The 12,252-nt window shown below is 40.4% G+C and overlaps 1 protein-coding gene across 1 annotated transcript in view; it reads left to right on the forward strand.

Moving 5' to 3' along the window:
* Positions 1-10,281, forward strand: part of cacna1db (calcium channel, voltage-dependent, L type, alpha 1D subunit, b) — an 82,480-nt gene extending 72,199 nt beyond the window's left edge. Inside the window, exons 40-49 of the mRNA XM_030733042.1 lie at positions 15-151; positions 1,218-1,334; positions 1,706-2,157; positions 4,084-4,110; positions 5,412-5,552; positions 5,796-5,953; positions 7,430-7,542; positions 7,671-7,805; positions 7,954-8,139; positions 8,681-10,281. Coding sequence (XP_030588902.1) covers positions 15-151; positions 1,218-1,334; positions 1,706-2,157; positions 4,084-4,110; positions 5,412-5,552; positions 5,796-5,953; positions 7,430-7,542; positions 7,671-7,805; positions 7,954-8,139; positions 8,681-8,986 — 1,772 coding nt within the window. The 3' untranslated portion in view covers positions 8,987-10,281. The remainder of the gene's footprint in view (positions 1-14; positions 152-1,217; positions 1,335-1,705; positions 2,158-4,083; positions 4,111-5,411; positions 5,553-5,795; positions 5,954-7,429; positions 7,543-7,670; positions 7,806-7,953; positions 8,140-8,680) is intronic.
* The last annotated feature ends 1,971 nt before the right edge of the window (positions 10,282-12,252 follow it).

Below are 12,252 nucleotides of genomic sequence, written 5' to 3' on the forward strand. Positions count from 1 at the left end.
GTCTGTTCACTCAGATGACGAGGTAACAGTGGGGAAGTTCTATGCCACCTTCCTGATACAGGACTACTTCAGAAAGTTCAAGAGGCGCAAGGAGCAAGGTCTTGTGGGAAGGCGCTCATGGGAGAGGCTGAACACTACCTTGGCTCTACAGGTGAGAAAAGTACAAAGTACACAGAAGTGGCACTCAATCAATTCACTGTACAATGAATAATGTTAGTTTACTCATAAATTTAAATCTAAACTAGATTTAAAGATTGATAAACCACACAAAGTTTGCTTACCATCATCATAAAAAAATAAATATCAGAAAACTCATATCCAACAAGATGAAAAACACAGACACAGGATGGAGTATTGTCTGTGTCCTGTCTGTATCGTCTTTTGGCCTTTTTGCAGTTTGAAAGTACCTCATGCATCATATTGCATCAGCTTTATTAACAGCTTAGTTGCTACCAAAGACACATCGAACCAAACCCACTGATTTCCACTCTGTCATTTATGGCCTTTAAGTGATCATCCAAGTCAATTTCGCAGAGCAAATGCAGTGAGTTTTGAGTCATTTTTGAATGAAACATGAAAACATTGGTGTCTGTTTTTTCTTGCTTGGTGCTTATGGGTGTGCGGATGTCTTTTATGTATTGTGATTTAATTTTCATGTGTTATTTTATTGTTGTGATCTTTTGCATGTAACCTGCGAGGGGGCTGCAGATGCAAATTAGCTTTAAGCAGCTAACACTTACCCATTCATGTGAATGGGTAAATGTGTCCAAACTTTTGACTGGTACTGTCTGTTAATATAATATAAAAAAGTAAGTAAGTAAGAAAGAGCTCATCACATTATGGGCATATTAAGGAACAATAATAGTTCTCTGCAAAAGTTAGCATGCTGAGTATGTTTTGTCTGAAACTCCTTTATAATTAAACCTTCTTCTGTGTATCCACACCGAGAAAAAACCCACAGAGATGGATGATCTCTGGGTGCAGTGGCTCTGTAAAAAAAAGTTCTGCTTATCTTTTTTTTATACTTCACAAATCCGAAACGCTCCAGTACACAGATGACTAACAGCCTTTAAACTAGCATGAACAGCATTTAGAATTGTTGTATTCGTGGACTTGTCCAGGCAGATTCATTTTCATGCACAAGAAATCTGCCAACCACAACCTTGCAAATATATTAAACCTGTAATGGCTTGGTATGACACGTGTCCTTCTTGCAGGCTGGCTTGCGCACGCTGCATGACATTGGACCAGAAATCCGTCGCGCCATTTCATGTGACCTACAGGAGGAAGGACTTGTAGATGAAAACGGAGAGGAAGAGGAGGAAATCTACAGAGTAAAATTTCCTGAGAAATTCCCTTTAGATATGTCTTTTGTGTGCTGTACACAGTGAGGAGTGTGTTAACAGGATGTTTCTCAGTTTTTTTCATCTCCACTTAACTTTCTGCCTGATGTGTTTCTAACACGTGTTCTTAGTCATTCACTCATTTCATAGTTTTCAGTTTTTCAGAATATCTGAAAATGAATATTTTAATATTGCACCACAAGTCTAATTTTCAGTGATGACACTGAAATAATGAAAATACTGAGATTACACTGATATCTCTGATTATCTCTGATAGAAGAAAATATGTTTAGCTTAGCTTAGTTCACTTAACTTTGTTTTGCTGTCTCATCTCAGTCTTTGTTTGTGGTGTCTCTCGGCAGCGTAATGGCAGTCTTTTTGGGAACCACGTCAATCATGTCAGTGGGGATCAGCAGGGCTCTTCCCACCCCACCACAGTCACACAGCGGCCACTACAGATCCTGCCCTTCTCCAGCACTGCCTCAACTGAACCCACACATATTGGCAGGAGAGGCAGCAGCAACGACAGGGAAGGAGAGACAGAATTGAACTCTTCACCCATCCAGCACAATCAACATCATCACACCACTCATCTGTATAATTACCCTCACTGTAATTCCACTTGTCATCAATCGCCAATACCTTCCAATGCCAATCTCAACAATGCCAATGTGCCCTCACTTCTCTCCATAACCATTGCGAGGCAGCAGAAGTGTTTAAGACGGAGTCGGCCGTCATCCACCAGAAATGGATCATCAACAACTACTTACAGCAAAGGACTGCAAGTCAAGCCTTGGAAGTCACACTCCACAAGGTTGGTTGAAGGATACCTAAGAGCGGTGTTAAAATCGACAACAGTTATATACGTATGCTGCACGGAGCTGGAGCTGCTGATAAATCACAGCACCAATGGGAGCATCTCATATGACAGCATATCACTGCATTAAAAAGATCTAAATTTAGTCTTCTGCTTATAGTATTTCAGGCAAACATATGTGCATATAATATATATTTAACTAATTACTGCTTTTATTCATTTGTCATTTCTGTTCTATGCATATTCTCAGCTAAGCACTTGCAGACCTGTGAAAAACTAAGTACACCCTGTGATTCAGTAGCTCGCAAAACCACTTTCAGCAGCAATAACTTGAATAATTGTTTTCTGTATCAGTCTCTTACATGGTTGTGGAGGAATTCTGGCCTGCTCCTCTTTAGAACATTCTTTTAGGTTTACTGGCATTCCATACTTGTTGAGTCCTTTTCTAATTGTTCTGTTATAAACTTTGAGATTTAACATGCAAGCTGAGGTCTGCAGGGTCTGAGATGTAGCTCCTGGGTTTTTTTTGCAGTTTCTCTCATTGGGCAGCACTGGGGGAGGCTGGCTGACACAGCTGGTACACATTATCTAACTATGTCTCCTATTTTATGCAGTAGCTCACTTTGGCTGTGTGTGGAGTAAGTTGCGAAAGGCAGCCAGAAAGGCTGCAGCGTCTGTTAAACTGAGCAGATCGGGTTTTGTCTGAAAAGACGCTGAAAGGAAAGTGAAACATACTAAAAAAAAAAAAAAGAACATACTGTGAGACTTGCTCCAGCATCACCTCCACCAGGTGGAGGTCACTGACATTTTTTTCCCTCCTCATCTTTTCTGGCTGTTTTTTTAAAATAGTTTTGCATTTAGCATGACTGGTCACTACTGGTTGCATGAGGTGATACCTGGACCCTATGGCATTTGCCATAGAATACCAGAGTTTGCAGGTCCAACATTTCTGCACTGTATTTTTTACAGATGAGAGCAGGTTCATGTAACAGATGTGAAAGGATCTGCCTGTAACATCATTCAGCATGATCGGTTTGGTGGTGGGTCAGTGATGGTCTGGGGAGACATATCCATGGAGGGATGCACAGACCTCTACAGCCTAGGCAATGCTGACTGCCATTAGGTATCAGGATGAAATCCTTGGACCCACTGTCAGACCCTACACTGGTGCAGTGGGTTCCTTCTGGTGCACGATAATGCCCGGTATCATATGGCAAGAGTATGCAGGCAGTTCCTGGAGGATGTAGGAACTGATACCACTGACTGGCCCCCACACTCACCTGACCTAAATCCAATAGAACACCTCTGAGACTTTATGTTTCAGTCCATCCAACACAACCAAGTTGCACTTCAGATTGTCCAGGAGCTCAGTGATTCCCTGGTCCAGATCTGGGAGGAGATCCCCAAGGACACCATCCGTCGTCTCATTAGGAACATGCCCTGATGTTGTCAGGCATGCATACCAGCACGTGGGGGCCATACAAACTACTAAGCACCATTTTGAGTTGCTGCAATGAAATTTTGGCAAAATGGACTAGCCTGCCGCATAATTTTTTCACTTTGATTTTCAGGGTGTCTTTGATTTCAGCCCTTTGTAGGTTGATCATTTCTTTTCCATCAAATAATGTGTCCTTTTTTCACTGCCCAGTCTGTATCAGTGTAGATATCCAGCATGATTTTTTTCCCATTGAGATCTGATGTATTTTCAAAGTGTTTTTTTATTTATTTATGTTTTGAGCAGTGTATATTTCTCGTGGGAATGACAAACTGCCTTTTCCAAGACAAGACAATTTAAGCATTTCAGTTTGTATCATCATGTCTTTTGTCACTGCATGCAACTTCTCTCCTTCCCCTCCTGTCCTGGTCCCCGGTTCCAAAAAATCCCGTCTGTCTGACTGAATCATCTCCTCTTCCTTGGAGCAGGACACGCTACTATGAGGCCTATATTAGGTATGTGCATGAAGTTAGTACTCAGAGAGCTTCACAGTATATTGGTTCTGTTTGTGTGCATCACAAAACATGTGACAGCTTTTTACCTTTTACCTAATTATATGGCTCAGAATATATACTATATGTGATGACTGATTGAATGAGCAGTCTATGGGAATACTGCTAGTATTTCCATACTAGTATTAATAAGTATTAATTTTTGTACAATCCAAAATTTTGGGGCACCGTTTGCCCTAAAATTTGTTTGTGTAAAATGTAAATAAAAACAGAATGCAAAAAATAGCAAATTTGATAAACCCATCCTTTATTTACAATAGATCATATTAAACATATCTAATGTTTAAACTTAGACATTCTACTATTTTATGAAAAGCATTGTCTTATTTTGTATTTGATGGCAGCAAGACATCTCAAAAAAGTTGGGGACGGGGGGAACAAAAGAGTGGAAAAGGAAGTGGTACTAAAAAGAGCATCTTAGAGAGTAAGAGTTTCTCAGAAGTAAAGATGGGCAGAGGTTCACCAGTCATAAATCAGACATAAATGTGTGAAGACTTTGAATATCTCATCATCTACAGTACATAATATCATCAAAAGATTCAGAAAATCTGGAGAAATCTGTGTGTGCAATGGACACAACTGTGTCTTGATCTTCGGACCCTCAGCTGTCAATGCATTAAAAACAGACATGATTCCATCGTGGAAATCGCTGTGCAGACTCAGGAACACCTCTGGACATCTCTGTCTGTGAACACGGTTCACCGTACTGTCCACAAATGCAGGTTAAAACTCTGTCGTGCACAGAAGACACTGTATGTGAGCAGCAGATGGCTGCCCCTCCCTGAGCCTGGTTCTGCCGGAGGCTTCTTCCTGCTAAAAGGGAGTTTTTACTTCCCACTGTCGCCAAGTGCTTGCTCATAGGGTGTCATTTTGATTGTTGAGTTTTCTCTGTTAATTGTAGGGTCTTCACCTTACAATATAAAGCACCTTGAGGTGACTATTGTTGTGATTTGGTGCTATACTGTATAAATAAAATTGTTTCTGTCATTAAGACAGATTTTCTTAAAATGGTACATTTTCTCAGTTTAAACATTTGATGTGCTTTCCCTGTTCTATTGTGAATAAAAGTTAAAAGAGTTTATGAGCCTTGCAAATCATTGCATTCTATTTTGACACATTTTACACAGCGTCCCAACTGCTTTAGGATTGGGGATGCACTAAATCTGCATGAAAACCTCCAAAACAACAGAAACAACAAAAACAGGTTAATCTAATCCACTGTGTCTTTACTGTTTGGCTGCCAGGTCAGAGAGCAGTGGAGTGCTTTACCCCACCATTCGTCGAGAGGAGCGGGGTGATGGGGACAGTGATGAAGAGAGAGGCTCAGGAGAGTACTACAGTGGGGAGGAGTTTCATGAAGATGACATCATGCTCACAAAGGAAAGGTAATGCCAGGAAGCAGCAGTCAGTTTAATGTAATCTGGGGAAAGTGTGAGGGAAAAACACTGACACACTATCTGCATAAAAACAGCTGTGGTTCCACTGCTGCCGTGACTTCACAGAATTGTTTTTGTCTCTGAGTTCAGTCACTTGTGGTTACTTTTCACTAATCATGGTCTATTCATTTTCTTTGTAATGTTCCTGTTTGTTCCAATCACATCATTATAGTCATCTTTTTTGTTTCAAAGGTTGTCCAACAATGACTGCCATGATGACACAGAGGGAGATTTTGACCTTGTTTCCAGGGGTGATTGCCAGTCTGATAGTTACTGTGATGATGATCAACAGCCAATCTACCAAGACAGCAGGCCGTCACCCAGGAAATGGTTTTTACCCTCACCTCAAGGTGAACCATTATTTTGTTTTTTTGTATTATTTGTTTTTTGTCACCATTGTGAAATGTAATGGTTGATAATTTTTTTTTGTTGTTTGCGAGAATTTTCTCAAGTTAAGGTGCTTTTGAAAGAAATTTTGTAAATGGCAGTAAAGGAATAACCAATACAGGATTTTTAAGACCAATAATTATATTTGGTAAATTAAAAATCTGATATATCGTCCAGTATTACTTTTTCTTTCAGCAACATGAAGCATAAACATATTTCCCACAAAACATAAACAGATTTTCTTTTATGTGTAGTGATTTGCAACAAGTTGTGGATTATTCCTTTACACTCGGCTCGACTCTGCTTGGATCAGCACATTGTTGTATTTTGCATGCAGAACAGGGAAGTTGCAGAATGCCTGTGTTGGACAAACTAAGCAACATCAACACTGATATAGATGTTTCTCCCATCTCCTATCTCTTTAATTTTCATTTATCTGCATTTATAAATGTTGATACAGATAGATCTGCAAATAGCTAATGTTGGTGGATGGGCACGCTCAGGCTCTGAAAGGAATTATTAATCAGAATTTACTTGCAGTTTGTAGTGCAATATCTACATAGGTGTAAAGAGACTCATTTCCCAAAGCCAAAGAGTTCCTTTGGCTCATTGTGGTAACTTCTCAAAGCTTATCATGTTAAAAGTCTGATTGATGTTACTGCTGAGAAGTGTGTTGATGTTTAAAGGGGTAATAAACTCGGCTAAGTGAGTGCTAATTGAGCATCAGCTTTGAGTGTTTGATCATAGTTAATATATTTTATATATAGATTATAGTTATATATTTGATTATAGTTCAAAATAAAGTAGTAAAATAAAGATTGAAGGATTCCAGGTGTGAAATTGCCTAAAAATATACTAAGATTTATACCACTGCCTTCAAGAACCAACACATTCTGTGTCTGATAGATACCATTTATTTAGCTGCTAATCGACGGCCTCTGTGACACGTTGTTCTCAAACCACAGCTGAACTTGATGTGCTCTGCTCAGTGGTGCACTGGGGCCTCTCATGCTCTAATTAGAGGGAGTTTGTGCTATTCTGTGGAGGAACAGGTGCACACTGCTTTATCAAATCTTGAGGTTTTTCTTTTTATTTCGGCTGTTGGAGAAAAAGTCAAGCTGTTGTCATAGCGTCATGGCATTGTTGTCGACGTTGGCGTTTGTTCCACAAAAACTTTAAATCAAAGTTTCAAATTCACAACATAGGTGTGTCATTGCAACGGGTGTGATAGTTGCTGATAATGTCTATAAATAATTGTACGCGTCATTCCTGTGCACAACATTTGTGGACAATTTGGTGGTATATAATATGCAACCAACTCTTCTTTTCTTTCAAAAGCAAAGACAGATAAAATGCAAGCAAGACCCAAAAACCATTGTGTGATTGTGAATGGTCAAACCCAGAGTCTAGAGATATTTTTGTTTCCTGTGTCCTCTCAGCCTCCAACAGACCAACATTCAGTTTCGAGTGTCTTCGCAGAAGAAGTAGTGAAGATAATGCCCCTCCTTCTCCATCATGCACAGCTCTTCCACTACACCTGATGCAGCAACAGGTATGCACACCTTTTTTCTGGTCATTAATATTGTGATGAAGTGTAAAAAGCTGTTGTTTGACTAGTGGGAATGGTACCTCCAAGAGGACTGTTGGGCTTTATTTGTTTTCACCTACTCTCTCGCTCAGGTGATGGCGGTGGCTGGTCTCGATGCAAGCAAAATTCACCGTCTGTCTCCCACGAGGTCCATGCGCTCCTGGGCCACACCTCCTGCCTCCCCAGTTAGCCGTGACTTCTCGCCCAGCTACACGCCACTCATACAGGTCTCAATACGGGGAAAAAAAAAACAAAGATTTAACAAGAGATTACAAGGAGAAGAGAGGACAGGAAAAAACATGTTAAATGAGCTATATCAGGACACTCATTTCATATTCACTCAGATTTGCACTGTGTTCATTACTGTTGACTCAGGTGGACTGGCGCAGTCCTGGCAGCGTGGCCAGCATCCCTGGAGCAGTGAAGAGGAGTTCATGGTATACAGATAGCCAGGACGGCCCTCCCAGCCAAAGCCACTCTCCATCACGCCTGCATTTACCCACAGAGTGCTGCTCACACTGCCTGCAAAAGAGAGGCAGTGCCAACAGCCTGGTGGAAGCTGTGAGTACAATACAAATGTTCTGTTGTTAATGTGTTGTTTTTTGATAATAAATAACACAACGGCAATAGACAGACTGACAAGGAACAAGCTTGAACAGGATGGCTGCCAGCTTGTAATAAGGGCTGTTTTATAGGCACAGCAGCATCTTGTATGCAAAATGTCAAAAATAATCAGCCACTTAGCAAATTTCAAAGGATGCATTTGTATGTCGTGTCACCTAACCAAGAACTTTAAGGAGACTCATTTTAGGGGCCGTATAACTGTTTGTGGACTGTACTAGAATAGCTTTCCTTGATTCAAAGTTCAAATGAATCCTTATTCATCCTTTAATGGGCCTTAGTGCAGCCCCTCAGTTTATCCACTGACTGAAACAAGGCGCTTTAGCTCTTTTGCCTTTAAACTTCCGTCTGATTGGCTGCCCCTTGCAAAAAGGTGTATATGAGACAGAAAATATAATCAAGATATTTCCACTGATGATTACACTCTTGCAGATTAAAAAATGACCTCTGCTTATTTTTCCTGTACATCTTCCACTTCCAGGTGCTAATTTCTGAAGGTTTGGGGAAATACGCCAGGGACCCTAAGTTTGTATCAGCAACCAAACATGAGATTGCAGACGCCTGCGAGATGACCATCGACGAAATGGAGAGTGCTGCCAGTAACCTGCTGAATGGGAGTATGGGTAATGGCAACACAGGGAGGACAGGGAGCGTCAGCTCTGAGCCACATGCCAATGCGCATATAAGGGACCACAGTATCCGTGACTACAGTGATGAGGAGCCATACGTGGCTGTGAAATGTGAGGAGGACCTAACAGATGAGATGATATGCATCACTTCACTATAGCAGCAGCTCACACTGGGATATATTTAGGTTTTTTTCAATTGAATATTTACTACTGTTCTGCAGTAAAGGGGACACCTCTGCTCAAGTGCATCATGCAATAATGAAAAAAAACATGTAAAAAGCAGATGGATAAGAGAGCAAAGTGCCTTGTTTTCTCTTAAGAAATGATGAAGAAATGGTTGGGTTCATGGAAACTTTTAGATAAATTCAACAAAACAGAGGAAATGGATCTACCTGCTAACCAGTCTGTCATCTAGCAAGAATTCAAACCGCTAAACTGAGGTTTTCTTTACTATTACAGCGGTTTGTTACAGCGGAAAAGCTCAACAAAGGGGACCAGCTTAATCAGCTTCAGTGTGAGGCGATGGTGGGCCTGTCAAGCTGCATTGTTCTAAAATGAATCTACACTGTTTACCTAATATAAAGAGCCAAAAAACAAAAAGTGTTCCACCATTTCAATCATTTTTAGATGCCAGTGTATGATTTTTTTTTCTTACAGAAGCTGATTTTATTGAAATGATTATAGAGAATTTTCCAAAGCATTTAACTTGTTTTCCACCATTGCCAGGCCAGTGAGAGGTCTGGTCTTAAAATGAAGCTGGCTTTGGTTGTCCAGTGATTCCAAACTTCCCTGTATTCAGTCACCAGATTCATGTATATATATAAAATGTGTGATTTTAGCCTTTTATTGGTCATGTTAGCAGACACTGGTTGTTCATGTTACATTTTCACCTTCATGACTCCAATTAGATAAAAAAAAAAAAAAAAAAAAACTTGATCGAAACAGTTTTTTTTTTTCTCGGTAGTCTTTAACTGCTCTGGGTTCACAGTTGAGGATTTCAGGGTTAAACGTTGCTTTGCCTCCGTTTTTGACTTGAAAAGGAAATCACATATCAATAAAAAAAAAAGACTTTGTCCTCAGGCATATCCTTCTTCTTCATGTGCTCGCTGACACAGACTCCAAGTCCTCCCTTTACACCAACAGCAGTGCTATATTTATCTAAATGCCCTAAAGACAAAGGAATATTAGGATGCTACATGCCACTCACTGTCCACAAGGATCCTTAACTTTGAAGGCAATGATTTTTATTTTATTTTTTTTGTTAAGCCCTTCGCTCAGAATATGCAATGATTGTCATTAGTATGAAAATGAATCCACGCTGAGAACGTGTTAGCGACAGTAGATGATGTATGGGGTTATCGTGTGGTGTCTCATCAGTCTGTAATGTAAAACTAATGTGTGATACTTGGACTGCTCATGTTTTAAAAAGAACAGCGAGAAACAAAGAAGTCCGCACACCAGAGAGCTGCTGGAAAAGATTTGAATCCAAACAGACCTTTAAACGTGCCCTTCTTCAGACTTGAAGTAGTCTGAAGAAGGGCACGTTGGCCCGAAACGCCACGTTTTAAAGGTCTGTTCAGATTCAAATCTTTTCCAGGAGCGCTCTGGTGTGTGGACTTCTTTGTTTCTCATTGATTCTTCGTTTTCCTGCACCCTTTTATTTTTTTGGATGTGCGTGTTCTGCTGAGACCCTTAAAAATAACAGCTCACTTGCTGACAGAATGAACTCATCTTTAACAGTTGTCACAGGAAAAGCAAACATTAAAACAAAGAGCACCCGGGATTTCTTGTCTCATAGTTGACGCATGTTTGAGTAAACACCTTTACTCCTCCACAGATGCAAAACTCTGATTCCGGGCCTCTTCAGTTCTTTAGTTCCCACAGTTCTCACGACATCTGCTGAGCTGCAGTGAAGTCAGGTCCTGTCAAACATGTTTGTTTTGTAATGAAATTAATAACACCACACAGGTTTCTGTTCATCACTGTCTACATAAAGGGTGACTATTCACTGAATTCCCTGCCAATATACAGTGTCAGTGCGTTGGTTGTTGGCTGGATATAATTCCTTCTTGTAATGAAATGACTGCTGTTGCCTTTTGTTTGTTTCTCGTCAAAGAGCACAACCTGCAGTTTGGTTAAAAAAAAAAAAATAGTAAAGAGTTTCTCCACCACTAATGGGTGTTTGTGTCCTGCTGCCAACTATAATAATCTTCAGGTTAACTTAAAAAAACACACACACCACTGGATCATGGCAGGGCAATCTTTTATCTTTATTTTTTCCTTAATCTAAATACTGCTGTCAGGGCAATCAAAAGGGCTCCTTCAAGAATAAAACCAAAACAAGGGAACGGTTGGTTACATTGCATCTGAGTGGACCGAGAACACCGAGTGCAGTTACACACTCATCGGCACTCAGACACATCAGACGTTTGTTAGCGAAGATACTGACGTGTACACCATTAATTGTGATGTTGGTGGCTAAAGGTGTGTATGCGACTGGTGCGGGTATTTGCTGCTGGATGCTCTGATGGTGTAGATATACAGATGTGCAGCAGGATATGAGCTGCTATCTGAAATATTGTTCACATGGACTGTAAATGCACTCTTTCCTCTTCTCTCTAGAAGAGCCTCACACAGGCTTAAGTGGCCAACACAGCTGATAAATAAGACATATGCATTTTTTAACTGCATGTAAATTGTTTTTAATTTAGACTTTTAAATAATATTGTTATTACCTCTGTAACTCTGCAGGCCTGTTTGTTAACATGTCAGGGAAACTCTGGCTAAGGCTGCATTTGCAAAAAAGAAAAAAAAAGTAATTATTAGTCCAGAGGAATGAGTGATCAGTGATCTGAGATACAGGCCACCAAATCTTAAAGCTGAAAGTCAGTGTTTGATTAACAGGCGATCTGCTGAACTGAAGCATTTGTACCCAACATTAAAAAGACTAAAGCGATTAAAGAGAACGACCAGTTTCAACACTGGCTGGATTTTGTGTGAATGCAGTCACAGAGTCCAGAGTTTCACTGTTTTTGGATTGCAGTGACTTTTAATAGAAACATATTTTGAAGGACTCTAGGGAACTACAGAAGACATATTCAGTGTGTGGTGTAAACAGAAATTTATATATTTGCTGCATATCCCAGTCCCAGCTTCAGCACGTCCAGCCCACACAGCAGAACCGGGCATGCTTGTTTCTGCACGTCAGACCTCTGTCTTTCCCCACTTTCATACTGACTGCTTTCTTATATAATCAGTCAAACGTGCATGAGTTCACACAGTTCCGATTTACCCCGCAGCTCTTGTGAGGAACTCAGAGAACACAACAATCATCTCCAGTTCATTCAGAGTGCATCTATCCAAATGCTTACGAGTTTTATCAGATGAGATGGAATGACAGAGACTACAGAGCTTTGTTGTGCGA

This window comes from Archocentrus centrarchus, chromosome 7 (assembly GCF_007364275.1).
Source record: "Archocentrus centrarchus isolate MPI-CPG fArcCen1 chromosome 7, fArcCen1, whole genome shotgun sequence".
NCBI classification, from domain to species: domain Eukaryota; kingdom Metazoa; phylum Chordata; class Actinopteri; order Cichliformes; family Cichlidae; genus Archocentrus; species Archocentrus centrarchus.